At 40.1% G+C, this 20,453-nt stretch overlaps 1 protein-coding gene across 1 annotated transcript; it reads left to right on the top strand.

Moving 5' to 3' along the window:
- The first annotated feature begins 17,036 nt into the window (after window positions 1-17,036).
- LOC111225872 (5-hydroxytryptamine receptor 1D) lies at window positions 17,037-19,301 on the top strand. Its single transcript, XM_022750912.1, has 2 exons — window positions 17,037-17,067; window positions 17,980-19,301. Exons 1-2 carry the CDS (start codon window positions 17,037-17,039, stop codon window positions 19,146-19,148), a joined length of 1,200 nt encoding a protein of 399 aa, XP_022606633.1. The 3' UTR covers window positions 19,149-19,301.
- The last annotated feature ends 1,152 nt before the right edge of the window (window positions 19,302-20,453 follow it).

Raw genomic sequence — 20,453 nt, 5'->3', positions numbered from 1 at the left:
ACTCAGAGATGCCCGCACGCACACACACACGCCCATGCACACACACACATGCACTTTAACTATCAGGGCGTGACTGAAGATAGAGAACTGAATCGACAACCCATTAAAATGACAGAACCTCCTATTTATACCATGCCATCCCTACTCCCTACTTAATAATGAAAATGGTGATAAAAAATAGAAACAAGTAATATTGGATTATAATATTATTGAATGTGTCATTTTCTTACACAATGATGGAGGAGTATTCTCCTCTTATCTAGGGGCATGAGAGACAGTATATCACAAAGAGTATTCATTTGTAGCTCATTAGGCAAAGTGTAAAATTATGGTTTAATAATTAATGTAGGAACAGGCAATTAATGCTTGACGATTTCAAGAGTGTACCACATGTGCATAGAAGAACAGCTCTCTCTAGTATCTTTTTACATACAGAGAATATAGGGTTTTTTTAAGTCACCATCTAAGCTACTACTCACTTACCCAGAGTTATTCTCATTCAGGGACAAGTGATGCTGAGAGTCAGGGGTATATAAGACTGAAATATCAAAACAATATCATCATTTTTATACAACTACAAATGCATAGCCTACTGACAGCCAGTCTTACTGACTGTTTGCTAAGGCTCTTCCACAAACAACAATATGTAAACAGTTATATAAAGAGTTTGGGTGGTGGTGTCTTTTTTAACCTAAAATACAAGAGCAAACGTGTAAAGACTGGATTAAACAGTGTGTTTGTTTGCTCCAGCATAAGCTGCAAATGTTAGCATCTAGTTAGCATCGCTAACTAGCTTACTTTCTACAGTTGTGAAGCTGGATTTATAGTAAATGCTAAGAATTATGTCCAAGGCCAAGGAGTATTTATTATTTGTGGGGTTATGTTTAAAACAAAGAGAATGCTAGACTAGAGGTTATACTACTGTTAGCCGCTGAGTCCTGCTCTTCTGGGTTTTGGGGAAGTTGACACTGCTGCTGCCTCAGCCAAACTCATCTGAGATAGTGTTTAATTTGCCAACCTAATTAGTTACATCCTAAAAGCCTTTTTTTCTTGTAATGTTCAAATGTTGTACATTTTTCCAAATTATCATACAACACTTCAGGTGAAGATGCTGAATTTTTGCCTGGGACATGCAGCTAACTTCAGTCAGTTAGCACAGTGTCGTATGCAGACATCCAGTGCATATCTGAGACCTTGTCACTGGGTTCTCTAATCAAAATGTGTCAGTTTGAAACAAAAAAGTCAACCATCTCATGGAGCTAACATTAGCTTAATTAGCTAGCTAGCTAAAGTTAATAAAATCTTCCAGCACCAGTGGTTATTTCAGATGGCAAAATGCATTAGAAATTCTAAGTCTGCTTTTGTCCACTTTTCTCTTAAATCAAGAGCCAGCTGTTTCAAAACTTACAAAGATATTCAAATAGTTAATCTGCCGCTGTTATTAATGTAAACTGCATCATGTGAGAACAAAAAGCTTGACATGTAGCTGGGGGACAAGGCCTAGCAAACTATCTTGATTTACATCATAGATATGACGCTCAACATAGAGGCTCCTGATGAGACACACACAGTACTGCAGCGCACATTCCTCACAACTCTTTCATTGTAATTCACTGGTAGTTCCACAGATGTGTATATCACTCACTGTGTAATGCATTGCATGTTTGCACCAATCTGGCAATGCATGAAAAGAGTTTAATGTATCTCAAGACCTGGAGGTAACTGAGTTGCAGGACTGAGCTGAAACCGAGAAAACAAGAAGCAGATGTATGTAGGACAGTTGAGTTACAGCTTTGTTCCACAATTTTAGCATTTGTTACTACTTAACGTAAACCGTGTCGCTCCAAAATCCCTCTTTTATTACAAGACATAATACAGCAAACACACAAAAACACTTGAGGCAATTTATCTGTGTGTTCTTCATTGCATTGTTTGTCCTGCAGACTGAGTCCACTGTTTAAGATACAGTGAAACACGTGAGTTAGCTGAGTAGCAGAATTACAGCTGAGCAGATGGCAGGGCAGCGTCTGTGAAGAAGACTTTACCATTCAGCTGTAAAAACACCCTGTGTGAATACATGTCTTTGCCACAACTCTTTGTAGTATCAGAGAAAGCTATAATCATGTGGTGATTGTTTCACTACCAAGGAAATGTCAATATTAGAATAATGACCAGGAGATACTGGAAGTGCGATGAGGAAGATGAGATGAACACTGACACCATACTCATTAATTGGCCCAACTACTGACATGAGTGAGACCTAACTACTGTCAGCCAAACAGGATTTCCAAGTGAGAAGCAGTCAGACAGTGTGACAGCAGGTCTCAGAACAGCATTACTTATTATTCCTACTACTGCTATAACTGAATCTGATGTGTTAATATGCCACAGCAGAAATAAAACACAAGGCGAACAGATAAACATGGCAAGTCATAGTGTCTTCCAATAAGAGCAAGATCAAGTAAACAAGCCAACGTAAAGTAAACATGCAAAGTTAGTAAGATGGAGCATCAAAGGCTGAAACTGAACCGTACTGGGAGACCAAACAGGAGAAATAAACATCATATCATAACAGCAATTCATCACCATGTGATAGAGCGGAGAGCATCCAGAACAGGCACAATCAGACAACCAACAACAAGCCAGAGACACACCAAAGGTCTGACGTTATCTGCAAAAAAAACCTAAGGATCTAATGAACCCATAACAGCAGTGCAAATGAAAAAGTTGCTGATATCAGGCTTTCACTCTGACTTCCTACCATAAAGTAGAACAGTATTGATCATGAAAATCTAACACAAGTGGAACAGGACTGCTATTGACCAATAATCTACTTCTTCCTCTGAGCTGGACATGTGTCACAAACACCAGTAGAGCTCAGATTACAGTGTGGGAAAAAAAATCCTTTTTTCAAAATTGAAGACCGAACGCACGGATCTGAGAACTGCATGGACCAATTACAGGATAGCCAATGCATCCTGTAAAGCATTCATCAACAATTCAAGACATCAATTAATCAAGCCTCAAAACCAATCATTCGTCAAGGGCAATATATACCTAACTGCTGTTCTGCAAAGAGTATCATGAAAATATGAGTGGAGCTACTATCAGCCGCCACCTCTACATGGGCAAATTTATCTGTGTGCCAAGAATGATCAAGAGATCTGCTCATTTCCCAACCCTACCGGGATTCATGGCAACAATATTGGGAATGGAAATATGCAGATGGTAGTGTCAGAGTATTGGCTGGTGTCTGAGTTATCCAAGAGAAGCTGCTGATATCAAGATACAGATTCCCTTCACAATGGGAGATTCATACAAGTCGAGCTCTAACCCTCAAGCCCGGGAATGCAAGAGACAACATTCAAGCTTTCCTACAAATTTGTAGTGTAGGCGCTCTGCAAAGGAAGAGTGCCTCTTCTAATGTCAGAAGAAATCATTACCATTATATGAAATAGAGTAGAGTAGTAGTAGTAGTAGAGTAGTTTATTACAATTTACAAGGCATAGCATGAGCAGCACGTTGGCAGAGTTTCTTCAGTGCTCCATTTGTGTCAACGCACAGTATTGATTGTGTGTCACCTGCATTTTGACAATGCTCAGAGCCAAAAACAAAATCACAGCAGTTACACAAAACGGAAGAAAATACTTCAAATTAAAGTGTAAAAATATACTACAAGTAAAACACAAGCCAACACGTGTCCCGTGTAGACAGCTGAATTGATCACAACAGGAGTGTATGTGAAACAGACCTCTGAAAAATGTGGCTGAAATGCTTTCTGTGTAGACACAACATCAGGGGAAAACACAACAAAGAAAAAAGGCCACGTATTGAATTTGTGAAACATCATGTGGTAATTACACTGAGGAGATGATGAGATTAGATATCTAGGTATCTGTTGGATTGACCATAGCAGATGATTGATAGAGCTGTCACGTCGTATGTTCACTTCACAGTAATTAATCAGAGCATCGCATCGCAGTGTTGGGGAAAAAAAGAAAATGGGTGAAGAAAAAAAAAAAAAAAAGGTTGAGAAAAACAGCCCAATCAGCCACAATCCGGTGCTGAGGTGTTAAAAGAAAACTCGCCGCTGCAGACTGAAATTATCTTGATAATAAAACACATTTTACCCAACAGTCTGCATCGTTATATCATCATTAAAGTTCTTAAAGTGCTGATGAGCCGGACTTGTATCATCAATGGCTGTGATTTCCCCTTTTCGGCAAGTTTAGAATCAAAGACCGCTGGCAAGAAAAGTGCAGTTGTAAGAACTTATGCAGAAACGACAAACTCCCAGGCCTCAACACTACACAACAAATTTCCTTTACGTCTGTACCCCTAACATTTATATTCATTTTTGACTCAATTTGACACAATACCACAGCTGGTTCTATATACCAGAGGAACATTGACACAAATGCACATGTTGCTTTTTACGCACACTAGTTCAACCTCCCCAGTCTCCATTTCATAGTATACTTCGCTTATGTCATCAAATCCTCTTGTCACTCTTTGTGCTGCTGAGTTTTCCTCTTTACACTGGAATTAAAGGAATCCAGAAAATTGAGACTGTATCAGTGGTAATCCCATTGGATTTACAGCCAGGATTATTCACAAGGGATTGGACTCAGTGTGAGAAAGCAGTTTTTCACTCACAATGCAAAATTCCTCTAAGATTCATTCTTTCTCTCTCTCTCTCTCTCTCTCTCTCTCCCTCCCTTTCTTCATCATCATTTTCTATGCCATTTTTTCAGCAGAGAGTGCAATCCATGTGTTGTTTCTATTCAGGATGATTTAACCCTTTTGTTTTTTCTATCCGATTTTTGTTGCATTTCGCTCCGTACCCCTCTGCCTCTGACTAATCTACAGTCAGTCTGCCCATATAATTAGCGCTGAATCTAAAGAATGGGCCCTCCAGATGAATACCGTAATTATAGATCATGACAACGTGTCACTTTCCGCTGAGATGACAGCAGGGATCAGCAGAATCCATACATAAGCCTGTACTCCCCACTCTCACGGCAGTAGCTCTGCTACTCAGGCCATTAGCGGTCAATATTTCAAGATTGACTACTTGTTGAAAGATGCTTGTTTCCATTACCTGAAGGCAACTGAGGGGGGTAGCGCTATCACATTATCCAAGACACTGTAATTTGTTGACTGAGAGTGAGAGAAATGTCGGAGAAGGGGAAAATACCACAACACTACAGGGCTTTTAGAAGTGTGTGTACTGTAGCACAGTCTGTCTACTGTATGAGGCAGAGTGGAAAAGATCAAACATTATTAGAGCTTTTGATCTAAATTTTCATTTAAATGAGACAGGTTAAGAAAATGTTTGAAAAAATTATTGAAAATTATAGAACATTATTATTATTGAAAACATTGTAGTTCCAGCACTAGAAACTCTTGTGCTATCTTACAGATTTTCATCAAGTATTAGTAAGTGTTTTGTCTTTGCTGCTGCAGTTGATGCAGAAAAATGTTTTTTTTGTAGGATAATGCTTACTTACATATTATGAAATATAGCAATGCTGTAACATAAGCAGACATAGATTTGGAATTTGTTATCGCGCACTGACACATAGACTAAACTAGAGAAGAACCACTCGTACAAACAGATTCATTCTTAAGTGGCACGTACGAGTGATTTAAGTAATTTCCTTGCATTCACCAATAAGACGTCTTTTAGTGTCTAACTTAGTGTTACTGTAGTGACTCCCTGCGACCTGCTGGGTAAATCATTTCCTCTTTATGTCTGTCACAGTATAGTGCCGCTCTGATGACACATCATTAACAGCTGTACCATTAATATCTGGTAGTTAAACTGACAAGAAGCACATGGACATGAAACTCCGTGTGAAAGTGGAAACTTTTTTGTGAATGAAACTTTCCCACAAACTGATAGCAAAAATCAATTATGTGAATGATCCAGTCTCATGAACGCACAGCTCCTCGTGAATAGGTGGCACTTATTGGCCGAAGTGAGCAATTCATGATTCATGGAGCAAATTTGGTGAGTCTTTGAATGCTCCTAAACCTCACAGGAAAAAAAAGGGACAGATTTAGGGTAAGAATACAAAAATGTTCCTGCATAAGGCGCAATGTATGTGAAGCACATGGCACTGATGACCTTCTGATATCAGTAAACATTGTCTTAATTCTTAATCTGAATCATTTGCCAATACTCCAGCTTTAACTGAATGCCTCGAGCTATACCGCGCTTACTTTATACAAAAACACAGAAGTGTATGTTCTTGGCACAAACCGTACAATGTGATTAGATCCTGTGCACTATAGCAATGCATGCAACACAAGATCTAATCAGCCCACAGTGAGCGTGTCTGCTAAGACCACTCTGCGCTGATGTAGCTGGAGAACAATCAGCTCAGATCTTCCTCAGAACACGCACAGTGCTGCAGGGCTCACTTTCCACGCTTACAAATAGCGACATGAATCTTAATGTTTCATTTCACTGCCATGATGATGACACCCAACTATTCCTCCGGTTAACACCTGCTGCCACTCTTCTACCGGGTTTAAAATCAGAAGTCAGAAAGGAGAATTATGAAATGCTGTTTTTGTTTTTTATTGGAAGAGTGTGTGTATGCATGTATTTTTACATGTGTTGCCACTCAGTTTCAAGCCTGTTTTCATGCTGGGTGTGGGCAGAGGTGTGCTTTGCTGTACCTGTAACCACACCCAGCAGTGATGTCACAGACTCTTGGAGTACACCTGTATATCACTGCAGCGAGGTGAGAAATTAAACCACAGGAGGTCAGCAAAAACAAGATGTTCATGAAGGTGGGGCACATGCAATTATAGCCCTTTTAAACAAGTGACTGCGCTACACTACAAATGTTGGCAGTTGCAAATCAGGTACAGTGTTTGAACATTATAACAAAACAGGCTTATAATGTCAAATGAAGCTGTAATGATGATGGAGAACCTGAATCCATTTCTCTCCGCCTTCATCCTGCGTCAGTGAGGTTCAAAGGAGGTTTAAAGTCTGTCTAACTAAATGGCTTTCTCCTGAATGATGGTGTTTAACTGTGTACACTGGTGGGTTTAAAGATGTACTGCAGGTAAGGCTGAATGGAGTGGGTGGAGTGGGTTTTTTTGAAATTTGTTAGGATTTTTGTCATCTCTCTCTCTCTCTCTCTCTCTCTCTCTCTCTCTCTCTGTTTTAATAATTAGCATATTTAGCATATAAAGATTCAAAGATTCCAGCATCTTTTCTAGAGTTAGATTCAAGCCAACACTTTGAACACAGAGTTGTTAGCGCCTCACTGTCATTTTTGAGAGTAGTTCAGTGTGTTAATTGACAGGCCCATCTTTCTGTCAGAAACTGGATTCTTATTTTGTTCAACACTTCTTCCAAATTTAAAGTCAAGATGTCAGAGTTTCTGGTCTTTTTAACTAACAAATGGGGCTTGAATATATTTTCTCAGGGTTCTGCAATGTTATACGGATCGATCTTGCTTACTGTAATTGACAATAAAATCAATTCACCATCGCCATGAAAGTCACAGCTTTTACTGCCTTTTTTAAACTGGTTAAAGAAACAACAAAAGTAAACTTTTAACTAAGCTTATAATAAGCCAGTTTATACTTTTTTTCATGAAATCAACTAGTACTACTAGTAACTAAGCAAGTTAACTCTTTTCCCAGGAAAATAGTTGATTTGAATCTATTTTCCTGTTGAAAAGAAGTTTATTTCTGTAGCAGGTTTAAACACGAGGTCATTTCAAAGAGCTGTCATATGGCCCAGAAGACATTTAAAATCACAAGCAGGAGCAAGGTCATAATAATTAATTTAGTCCATCATACATGTTTTTGGCCACATGTATTGATCACTTTAAGCCCTTTTAAACCCTGTCTCTAAACTAGTGTTTATATAGCAAACAGGAAGCAACTGTTAACTAATGACCTTCTGATGTCAGGAAATGTTGGCTTGATACTTAGTATTAATCATTTGACAAGTGTTAACCATCATGTCTACTGTACACAAAAACACAGAGGCTTGTGTTCTTGGCACAAAACAATGTGATAAGGTCTTGTGCACAAGATCTAATCAGCCCACAGTGAACATCTCCGCTGAGACCACTCTGTGCTGGTGTAGAAGGAAAAAATAATTCTGAGAAATGTTTTCTTTAAAAAAAAAAAAAAAAAAAAAAAAAAAAATCTGCTTGGTTTTTCTAAATTAACCAGATTATTATCTCAGAATTCTGAGAAATGTTTTCTTTAAAAAAAATCTGCTCTGTTTTTCTGAATTAACGTAATCATATCTCAGAATTCTGAGATAATAATCTTGTCAACTCTATTCGATTTTCTCAAGTGAATACATTACACTTACATAGATATGGCCTTCAAACTGATTCTGTGGTTGGAAGATCTGTAATGATAACTGTCCATCTGTTGCCACCAAGCTCACCTGAAACTAACTACATCCCCTTTTAAGAAGGAAGTGAAAGGTCATGAAGAGCACTACTCTACTGTTTGCCTGTGGAAAAAATTGTATTGCATCCTCTGTGGCTTTGAAGGGAGTTGTATTAAATCTGAGAAAATACCTCCTGAAGATGTCCTCGGGTTTTTTGGTCTAAGAGAAATTTATAAGAGAAAACCAGCATTTTCAGACAGGGGTCTTGAAATTTGAAAGTGCCAGGCAGGGTGGGTGTAACCAAAACATGCTGGCTGTCGTGTTATGGGAAATGTAGGATGATAATTTTTGTAGTTGTACTAATATGTTTAAAAAAGAATCTGTCTGTGACAAGTCCCCAAACCTCATGCAATACTGAAACACTGGAGTACCACTTTAAACCTTAATCTGTTGAGAGGGGATTTTTTTATAATGAGGAGCTGCAGGTTCTAACACATCTGAACTGGCTTTAATATTCAGCTGTGCTTTCTTTAATATTTCATCACGTCCCCCGATATATTCATTTTTATTCCCTATCTTAAGCACTGTACACTTATTTTTAGTCATGTGCTACCATCATTACTGATCTCTATGTTTGTATCATCACTCTGTGTCAGTACAAACTGAGCCTCTAATAGGGTTTCAGGTTATCCTCTTCAGCGCTCTCCTCAAACATCCGTTGTTGTCTCCCGGATGCATCATTGTTTTCCAACCTCTGCCCCTTCGCTTTTATGACTCATACACACACTCAAACACACAGGATAAAGATAAAAGCGCTCCTGTTTGTCACCAAACATTGATATGAATGCTAACTGCAGGGCTTCCTCACTTAATTTATCAAATTTTGTTTTATTGATGTTGTTGGTCATAACTACATTCTCCTCAGTCTTTCCATCATGGCATGGCATCCACAGCACACTCTTTTCTCCGCTGTGTTTGACAAAATTTTTGGTGGTGTAGATTTTTATAATTTTATTTCAGTCACTGGCTAAAGGACTAGGTCACCGTTTTTTGTTTTTATCACCGCGCAATAATTCGGCCAGGGATTCAGGGATGGTAGCTTTGTTTAATGTTCCTGACACTTACACCACATTTAATCTACAAAAACAACAGGTCAGAGAAAGCAAGTGACAGTGAGAGGAGGAGGCACATAGAGACTGCATGAGAGGGGAAGCTTATTTTATGTAATGTAAGTGTACAGTATGTAAATGTGTAATTCTGTGGCTCAGCAGTGATGCACATGAAACTACAATCTTACATGAGTAACAGCAGTCTCATTTCCGGGATTGAATGTGGGGTGAATGCGCTATCTACTGTAAGAAAGAGGTGTTAAATGAACAGAATCTATTTTGTCCATTAGATTTTTTTTTTATGGACAAATTCTAATGCAGCACAATTATGGCAGTAGGACAGAGCTTGTACTTGACATCTTTAAGGTAATAATATATATTATATAATAATTTAATATATTTACACTCAATTGTTTCCTCTCTGCCCTTCCTGGATTCAAATGGCATACACGTGTACAAGGGATTTGCAGGAAACTGGACAACATTTTTAAAACAAAAAGTAATGAATGCATTAATGGGACATAATTTGTTTGCATGTGCATATGTCATATAAAAATCACTTGGTTAAAAATGTATCCAGCGGGGATCAAAACCACCCAAGACAAGGGGCAGTTTTGATCCAGTAACCCAACAGTAATATTAAAATAACACAGACTCACAACTTGGTATGTATGTAGTGGTCCAGCTGGTCCCAGGCATTATGACGAGAAAGCATATTTGTATTTACAAAGAACACAAGTTGCTTGTCTTCTGTTCTGTTCTGTTCTGTTAATGTAGCTGCTCAAAACACATTTGCCCACAGTGTGTTTGCTGTAAGAGACAGACTTGACAGTGTGAAGACTCAGCAGACACATCAGATCACACAGGGATATTCTGAAGTCTGTCTCCACTCAGCATCACTGACGTCCCTCAGGACGGCCTGTTCTCATCAGTCTTCAGTCTGTGTCTTCAAATAAAAATGCTTCAGTAGCTGTCTAAAATATATAGCGTTTTTACGTAGGCCTATGACAAACATGCCTGTGATTGCGATGAACAACACGTGAAGGGATTTATTTGAAGTGGTATATTTTATGCCATTTGGAATGGATAATAACTTCAGTTGTGTAAACAGGATTAATGGGGGGAGCTCTCGCGATTTGAGTTGCATTTCTTGTATATCTTGCAATAACTAGCACTAGCTAGATTAAGAATTTCAAGTCATTGGGAAAAAATGTGGAAGCAAAGTTGTGAAACACTTCTCAGTAAGTAATTATTTCAAGTTTATTACAAAGTTTTATTATGTAAACGAGTGGTAGTCTGTGCAGCTACTGTAACTAGCCGGGAGGTTCAGTGTTCTTCATGGCAGTGATTAATCACAGCCTGTGTGCTACTGCAATGAAATGGTTAATTTAAGGTTATAATCTACTTGTGATTTTTCAATTTAGAATAGAAAGCTTTGTTTGGAGGGAATTTGGTTTGTGAAAGGGGAGGTTTCATCTATTTGGGGGTGGGAGTTGGATAATTTTATGTGGGAAATGGCATCAATGTTCAACAAATAGTTAATTTCTTCGGAAAAAAAAACAAACACCAGGTTTGGAAAGAAATTGAACAGATTGGTTGATTTTGTGTGAACTTCTGTGATCCTGCAAAAGACAACCTAGAATTTATCTTCTGTTTTGTTAAAACATATTTAGCACTAACAATGTTCTAACCACAAGCTCTTCTATCATCACCCCAGATTTAAACCAGATCCCCAAGTGTCCTGTCCCTTTCTCCCCGTCTCCTCTCTCCTCCGAACACACATAGGTTTGCACATAGCCGGCTGTGACGGATAATCTCTGCATCAGCTCATCGCAGGCCCACTCTCAATAAAGGGCCTCTCAGGTGTCCTAGATTTACACTGGACCTGTTCCACTTTCTGAGGGTCATGTACATACAGTGAGTGTGAGGAGTGTAGTGTAGAAAAAAAAAAAAAAAAAAAAAAAACATCAGGGGGAAGGTTGTCTCTGCAGGGGGGGGCTTTGGTTTGTTGTTAAAGTTGTTGGAAGCTGCATTTGAACTCATTCGAACATCCTGCTATGTAACCTGTTGTAACTGTAATACATTTATCAAACCCTCTCTCTTCTTAAACTCTCTTTTTCATTAGCAGAGAAATCCTCATTTTCCTGCTAAGAGGCTAAATGATCTGTTCCCTTCCTATCAGCGTATAGAAGAGCTGAGATCATCCTTTTCAGGCTCTATAATGAGTCTTGAGGTTTGAACAGACCACTGTCACTGGTTAGCTTCGCTGCCGTACACCCTCTCTGCAGTCAATTTGTTAGCACGCGTATCACCATAAATCAACACGAACCCGTGAAGCCCCTTCACTGTCCTCCTGTGCCAGTTCCTGTGAGGATTAATTGTTTGGTATTTTACGTTCGTCTCTCCTTGCATTTATGTGTGTGTGCATGTGTGTGTGTGTGTGTGTGTGTGTGTGTGTGTAGGCGGATGGTTGGAGCCTGGTGAAAATTGTGCATGTACTGTATGTGTGATTGTACATGTGCGAGCTCATGCACACTTGCAGCCTACACAGCCTGAGAGAAACACCTACGCTCCCCGCTCCCAGCGAATAGCGGAGATATGATAAACCCTTGAGCCCTCGAGAAATAATGTGATTTTGTTTGCTATTTCCTGAACTGCAGCATGACATGCCAGCATGTTACACTTCATACAGTACATGCCAGTCATTCATGAAATGCATTTCCATTATTCCGCATGGCTGTGCTGCTCTTTCTGTTGGTGAATCTGACTTTATAGGCATGGCCTCAGTCTCCCTGCTGTCTGTGTTGATTGTATACACTTTAACTTTTAGGCTGAAGTCATGTTGACTGTTCAAACATTCCTACCAATCTATATTTTATAGTTTCATTTCCTGAACATGATGCAGCCAACCAATGTATAATTAATTATTTGTATGGCACTAAGAAAACTAGATTGTAAAAAGACATTTTTTTTATTGCTAAATCAAACAACAGCATCCTGGCAGCAAAATAAGCCAAAGTCATTGGGAGTGTAAGCTTGGCTATGAGACTACCGATGGAGACTCAGATGAGCATTTCAACATATTTGTAAACTCAGACCTTCTGGACTGTGGCAGGAACAGGACAACGCTCACAGACTTTAGTATAAAAATCAACCTGAAACAATTCAAACAAGTGAGGTGGAGAAAAGTCCCCAGTGGAAATCACACACTTGTTTCAAGTTGAATTGATTACAAAATGTCTCACAGCATGATTCTGTGTAAAGCTTCAACTCAACACATCCCCAAGACTCCTGCTTTATCCAAACATTCTTCCATTTACCCCATCATCAATCCCCAGCCTCTCTCTCTCTCTCTCTCTCACCATTGATGTAAACTTCAACCACCCCCCTATGCTCCACACCCCTCCACCATCCACTCTCACACACACACACACACACACACACACACACACACACACACACACACACACACACACACACATGATCCTTGCTCACCTACCATATAGCGCACGCTTGAGTAAACACCAGACATTAGCTGACAGCGGAGGTAGCGGTGGCTCTGCCTCCTCTGAGCTAAATCAGTTAGCCTATCTCCAGTGGGGCCATGCAGTGTTTGCAGGCCTGCAGGGTTCAGAGGGTATTACTGTACTGTACTGTACTGTTCCACCCGGACCAACAAACAGGCCACTGCACACTCTGCAGCATCTGCTTGGATTTGACCCAAGCCTGAAAAGGAATGACTTGGATTTATAGTGAATGGGGTGTGATGCAAAGGAGCCGACTGGACAGGCCTGTGATACTGCACATAGTTTTCCTTGTCAAACCCACAAGTTCACACTTTTTATGTCTTGTGCATGTTTTTATTGTGATCTTGCTTTGTTGTACCCTCTTTTTCCCTCCTTGTTTTTAAACTCACATCCCACCTCACTGGGCTGAGCCACAACTTTCTGTATTAGATCTTCAATTTCAAAGCCAGATGTAGAGACTAATATATTTCACACAAACAATTTAGGCAAGGCCTGTTCTTGACTGAAAATCTTTTCCTCTCATCCATCCATTCATTATGAAGCTCATTATCTCATTGTGCTCTAAACCAGACCCTTAGGAGATAAGCCTTGTCCTTGACTTGTGTGATGTGGAAACAGATAAGCTGTTCAGCCATCTATCAAAGATGATACTGTACATATGTGTGTGTGTGTGTGTGTGTGTATGTGTGTCCACCTATTAACATATTACAGTGGACAAGGGGGTAGGTCCATGTCAGTCCTCTTACTTTACTTACTGTGTAGTGCATTCAGTATCTACATAACTGAGCTGTATTACCAGACACCCAGTGTGCTTATCAGTCTCTTCTGCACTGATGCAATGAAGTGTGACTGTAAAGGAGTCATGCTGTGTCACGCTTCACCCATCAGCTGCCTGTCATACGTCTGCATGTGCTGTTTTGTGGTGAGATCTTTTTCGTCTTTGCATTTACAGTATACACAAATCAAAAATGTTTCATACCCAGAGCAATGTATTAAAGGGCACTCCACCCATCACTATGCCGTCATCAGGGTTAGCCTAGGAATTTGATCGGTGTCGGCATTTAGGAGGCAGGTAGGGTCTAATGAAAGATGCTATGAAGTTGCAGTATGGGAAATGTAGGATCAGGGGTATTGACTCTTACAAGGAATTTAAACTCAGTATTTTTTTTTACCTCTTTTTTGTCTCTTTTTTTGTGTCTTATCTTGATTTAACGACAAGACTAAATTGCTGGAGTACTTTACTTTTTGGAGTACTGGAGTAACTTCTGCCTGGTGTTCAGGGAAGTACAGAATGTCAAAATCAAACTTTCTTGAGATCAATGTGATTATCTGACTTAAAGTCTTTGGTTACAAGAAGTACTATATTTGATTGTAACAGTTTTTCCCCTTTTTGCTTTTTGTTTGTTTTTTGATCTTTTGGCCAGATCGTCCACCCCTAGTATATAGTGTAAATAAGACACTGCAAACATGATGGCTCTTCCACTTTCTAAACAGGCAGTTGAACAAGTTTTCTAATCCCTGATAACAAACCTCTTTTGCTTTTAAATTCTTGTACATGAGGAGAACAAGGCGTTTGACTTGGTTACAGAACTGCACAGCAATGATGCCTGTAGTTTAGGAAACAACAGTGGATACTCACGACTAACCAATGACACTAACACAAGCTAAAAGAGCTATTCCTGTTTTGCAGTATCATTATAATTCATAAAAGCTGCAGTGCAGATCAGTAGGGGTCAGTGAGACCAGCTTTGCACGTGTTTGCCTGGGTGGGTATGATCAGTACTCCGTGCCCTTTTCTTCGCTGTTAAACAGTATGAACAGGTCGGCGATGGAGGGCAGCCAGAAATCGACTACCCTTTCAGCCAGGTGAATGTCATGGCACAGGCTCATATCAGAGCAGGACAAAACACGGGCAAAAACCTATGCTTGTATATTGTACTTTCATAAACAAGCCATATCCCCTACAGTGTATCTTATATTACTGAGTCTGCTACAACAAAAACTTGTTTCTAGTAAAGCTTTAACTCATCGAATGAAATGTATTTTTTCCATGAAGGGAGCAAAGGGGAGTTTTCCTTCAGTGATTCCCGGACATCATCACCACTGAGAGCACGCATTGCATATAAAGAACACACAAAGATCCAAACCAATCAGTACTCAGTTTGGTTTATTAAAATGTCCGTGCTCACCTGAGAGTCTGCAAAAGAATGTGCTACACAGACACCCTGCTATTTAAGACGCCTATTTCCTGTCATAGCCGAAGCACAATAATTCCCCTCAAGAGCCCAGCTGCCAGTCAACACTTCAGTTAATGGAGGTGATTTGCAGAGTTGTATCAGGAACAAACACACACTCAGAAATCAGTCTTGACGCTTGTAATGTGCCGGCAGAAGGATGTGTTAAGTGTGGGAAAAAAAAAGCAAACATTTTTAATTACTGCAGCACACATCGTTGTTTGTTTCTCGGCAGCTTTGCTCCTTTGTATTCCAACATCACTTCATCGCTTGTTGATGTGTGAAATGCAAAATATTCCCAAGAAAATAATTAACAAGTAGACAAACCCCGCTCCAATAACAAAATCTTGTTAATTCCTGTCCCTAATCCCTCTCGTTCACACCTCAGTCACTTAAGCATGCCATGCTAAAAGTTTCATTTGATAAAAATGTTCAAAACTAAAACATTTTCCATTTGCCACAAGGTTGATTAGGGCATCGTTTCTGTCGGGTTTCTGCCAGTTTTGATACAACAGCAAGTGATTTTCAGCCGCCATAACGTCGCATTTTAGCTACAATGAAGCCATTAAATGTGAAAGTTACTGCATGTTTTCCTCTGAATTATGAGTAGTCGGCATTCATGCTACTGCTTTTAAATAATAAATTAAAGCAAACCTTATCTATGATAAGCTGGAGGGGGGGGATGACTTCTGCGGTGATTAGCAGTCATTTGAGGTCCTCATCCCCACTGGGATATAATATCCACATTTCAGTTCCTATCTGTTTTATTGTAGTTGAAAGTAAGCCAGCTTTGTTACTCTTACCTGGAGGCAACATGGTCAGTTTCTCTTTGTAACACTGTGCCCCAGTTTCCAAGCAGCATTAACAGTGAAGCAAGTGTCATACAGCAAGTTTATAATGTATGTCACAAGAGTAAAAGTTTATCTGGGGCCTCAGTAAGAAAAGAAAGTTGCAGTTGTTAATGATATTTGCTTTGAAACATCATTAAAATTGGTCTTTTTTTTTTTGAATATTTAATATAAATCCAAAAAAACATCCTGAGGCAGTCAGACAGAGGTGGGAAACATCTGAGCCTATTGTGCATTTTTAGTGATTTTTTATTTTTTTGGAGGAGACATTTTTATGTTACCTAAAAGACGGGAAATGACATACAACCAAACTGGTTTCAAGCCAGTGATGTTGCAGTTACATGGTCAGCAACTTAACCACTATGGGACCCAGGACGACCCCTAAATTTATACATTTTTTAGCAAAGCATTGTCATTGGAAAAGAATCTAGATGCTACAATGAACTGCCAGCAGATAGTTCTGAATTATTAACAGGTGCTATGGCAAAAAATATTAATTCATGCTACAATAATCTGAAAGAATATTATCAATATAAATTGCCTTAATGCTAAGAATTTACATTGGATTCCTCAGTAAAGCACCAGCGTTGTGAATAGTTTCATATAGTGTTTAAAAGCGAAGCAAACTGGTCTTAACTTTGATAAAGTGTCTTTATATTTGCCTCTCCAGTGCCAGACTTACAACAAATGGAATAAATCAACACAATGACAGAAGGTGTGTGGGCGGAAAGTCCATGTATCAAGTTGCAATGCTCCATATACAGGTCCAGGTTGAGTTTACAGGTTGTTCATGTGCATTCATGGCTCCTAATGTGCGTGCTTTGTCATGTAGGTGGTTTATGTGTGTGTGTGTGTATGCATATGCAGAATATGGGGGAGGGGGAAAGACGAATATAACTAATCTTCCTCCTATTCTTCTCTCTCATTTTGTCCCTCGCAGGATGAAACTGCTGCAGAGGAAGCTGCGTGAACGTCAGACAAAAACCTCCTTATCTGTGAGAACACTGCAACTGAAAGTTCATCTGACAGACAACGCTGCGAAGAGGAAAAGCTAACACACAAGCATTTAACACTGGGAACCTGAGAAAAAAAAGCTTTGCTGATCATGGCACTTTAGTGCAAATTTCTATATACCTGCCAAAACCACATGGATATCCAACAATTATCTCCAAGCAGCCTGGATGACTAGAATATTCCCTCATCTGGTTTTGATGTCAATCATGTAACTGTAATGTTCTGGCTTTCCAATATCATCAAAGACACGAGACACGGCCAAGTTTCAATAGAAACCTCAATTTAGAAGGCTTCACGTGGACTTCAGAATAGATAAGACAGACAACAAGCAAACCTGTGTATCTGTCGTCATCATCTTCCTACATGCAGCTCCCCGCTTAGTGTTATTGAAAAGGAGGAGCCTGTTAAAGCATTTGATAGATAGGAAGGCTCGGTCTGAAGGTGTTGTTGCCGGCTGGCTGCTGGTTGGAGATGAGATAAGAGCACTGGGAAGAGACACAAGAAGTGGCTGTCTGACGGGAGCCGAATACAAATTTGGATTTGTCTCTCCTGCAGCTACACCAGTGAGGCGAATCAATACCAGAGAAGCAAAATGGACAAATTAGTCGGCTTCAATTATAGGAGGATCAGTCGTGAACTGTGAATTGTTTGCTAAAGGTTGATTTAACATCACATTGTAATACACAGGATGGGGAAATATAGGGAAATGTTGTCTTAGTTACTGAAAGGAGAAACCTTCAGTGCTTCTTCTATAGCCGAAACCAACAGTGCCACGCCAGAGTCCGGCCCTCTACAGTGCCATGCCTGAACTGATCTGTGAATGGTTTTTGATTATAATGATGACGCTGAGCCAAACCTTCCAGAAATAAGGTTTTAAAAGGAGCCGGGGCGAGATGGATAATAACTCACTGGACTACTTCACCGGCAACTTCACAGAGATCCCTAACACCACTACCGCTCCACCATGGAGCGAGGCCACACTCCTCGGCCTGCAGGTCTCCCTGTCTGCGCTGTTAGCTATCGTCACCTTGACTACCGTGCTCTCCAACGCCTTCGTCATCGCCACCATCTTTCTGACCAGGAAGCTCCACACGCCCGCCAACTTTCTGATCGGCTCACTGGCCGTCACAGACCTGCTGGTGTCTATTTTAGTCATGCCAATTAGCATCGTCTACACCGTCAGCAAGACCTGGTCGCTGGGGCAGATTGTCTGTGACATCTGGCTGTCGTCTGATATCACCTTCTGCACGGCCTCCATCTTGCACCTGTGTGTGATCGCGCTGGACCGATACTGGGCCATCACAGACGCTCTGGAGTACTCAAAACGCCGCACCATGCGCCGGGCGGGGATCATGGTCGGCGTGGTGTGGGTGATCTCAATATCGATTTCCATCCCTCCACTTTTCTGGCGGCAGGCCAAAGCCCACGAGGAACTGACAGAGTGCATGGTGAATACAGATCAGATCTCTTATACCCTATACTCCACCTTTGGCGCCTTCTACGTTCCCACAGTGCTTCTCATCATCCTCTACGGACGGATCTATGTTGCTGCTCGCTCCCGCATTCTTAAGACACCGTCGTCTTCGGGGAAACGTTTCACTACGGCACAGCTCATCCAGACCTCTGCAGGCTCCTCTCTCTGTTCTCTTAATTCCGCCTCCAACCAGGAAGCACACCTACACTCTGGTGGAGTAGGAGGAGGAGGAGGAGGAGGAGGAGGATCGCCTCTGTTCATGAACAGTGTGAAAGTGAAGCTGGCAGACAGCGTGCTGGAGAGGAAACGTCTGTGTGCAGCCCGGGAGAGGAAGGCGACCAAGACTTTGGGCATCATCCTGGGCGCGTTCATCATCTGCTGGCTCCCATTCTTTGTCGGCACGCTCGTCATGGCCATATGTAAAGAGTGCTGGTTCGATCCAGTGCTTTTTGACATATTCACCTGGCTGGGATACCTGAACTCCCTCATCAATCCTGTAATCTACACCGTATTCAACGACGAGTTCAAACAGGCTTTCCAAAAACTCATCAAATTCAGACGGTGATCCTGAAAAACCTCGCAGTGGATTAAAACTGACATCTCTAGGGAGGCAGGGAGTGAAAGAGACAAAGAATAAGATAATGGATAATAAAGATAGTGAAAGTACTCTACACTTAAATGTCTCATCTTGTAAACATATGCTAAGTGTGATATGTTTCTGTTTTCTTTTTTTACATCAAACAGCTCTGTGCCATAGCTCTTTAGATACCTACAGTATACCCATCCTATAGACTTCTGCATGCATGCTTTAAAAGATAAAAATCTTTAACCCCAATGATTATGGCTCTCATCTTCAAAAGATAAATAAAGGGGACTTTAAGTCTCTTACATTTCACAGGGACACTGCAGATGTTTCTTGAACAAAAGCAAAGATTTAAAACAAACAAAGACTGGTGTATTTGTATAGAAAAGGTAAACTCAAAACGTCTGGATTCAATCCAGAGGAAATGAAAAGCCATGAAATATGTGTCGTCTTAATCTCCATGTCATACTGTATGCTGCTACTCCCATATAATGTTTCTGTGGTACAGTAAAGACTAAAATCCTCCAGAGATTCAGCAAAAATGTCTCCATATGTGCAATTATAGTTGAAAGCAGTGTGTGTGTGTGTGTGTGTGTGTGTGTGTGTGTGTGTGTGTGTGTGTGTGTGTGTGTGTGTGTGTGTGTTACCTTACTGTAATATATGCATGTTTGAGGAGGGGAGGATTGTCAAGTGTCAAGTGACATTTACTGTATATGTGCTATTCTCCACCGACGCTTGTCTCGTCATTAGAGGGAAATGGAAACAGCATTTTTCACTGAATATTAAATAACATCTCGTGTTACAGGAAATAAACAAACCCTTCCAAAAAGTCCTCAGAAACAATATGCTCGAACAACAAAAGGTAGAGGTGAGTGCAAATGATCAGATTGCTGAAAGCAAATAGAGAATTATCCGTTTTGAGGAACTTTCTTCATGTAAACGTCTGTTTTACCTTTATGTGAAAAATTGGCACTTGCAGCTCGTACTTGCTGGAAAGCTGATTGGCTAATGTTAAAATGTAGACGATGACAAAGATGACATGGATCATTTTAGTGTTTGTTGATTCATGATACTGATATCTGTCATTTTAATCTTCTATTCATATGCTCATCCCTGAAAACTACAGGCTTACATGATTCAAAAATACACTGAGGTCTATGAGGGATGAAACTCCCAAAATTTAAAACAGATCAAATGATCAAATTAACAGATAGACGTGCTGTTAATATATATATTTATATATATATATATATATATATATATATATATATAAAGATATGGTATGAG

Source organism: Seriola dumerili, unplaced genomic scaffold (genome assembly GCF_002260705.1).
Source record: "Seriola dumerili isolate Sdu_G_001 unplaced genomic scaffold, Sdu_1.0 BDQW01000149.1, whole genome shotgun sequence".
Lineage (NCBI taxonomy): Eukaryota > Metazoa > Chordata > Actinopteri > Carangiformes > Carangidae > Seriola > Seriola dumerili.
The sequence above is the reverse complement of the archived record's forward strand: the minus strand, read 5'-3'. Positions and strand labels throughout refer to the sequence as shown.

Coding starts and splice junctions, on each gene's coding strand:
- LOC111225872 (XM_022750912.1), top strand. CDS start 17,037: ATGAAACTGCTGCAGAGGAAGCTGCGTGAAC. Junction 17,068..17,979: donor GCAGAGGAAGCTGCGTGAAC/GTCAGACAAAAA, acceptor TCCAGAAATAAG/GTTTTAAAAGGAGCCGGGGC.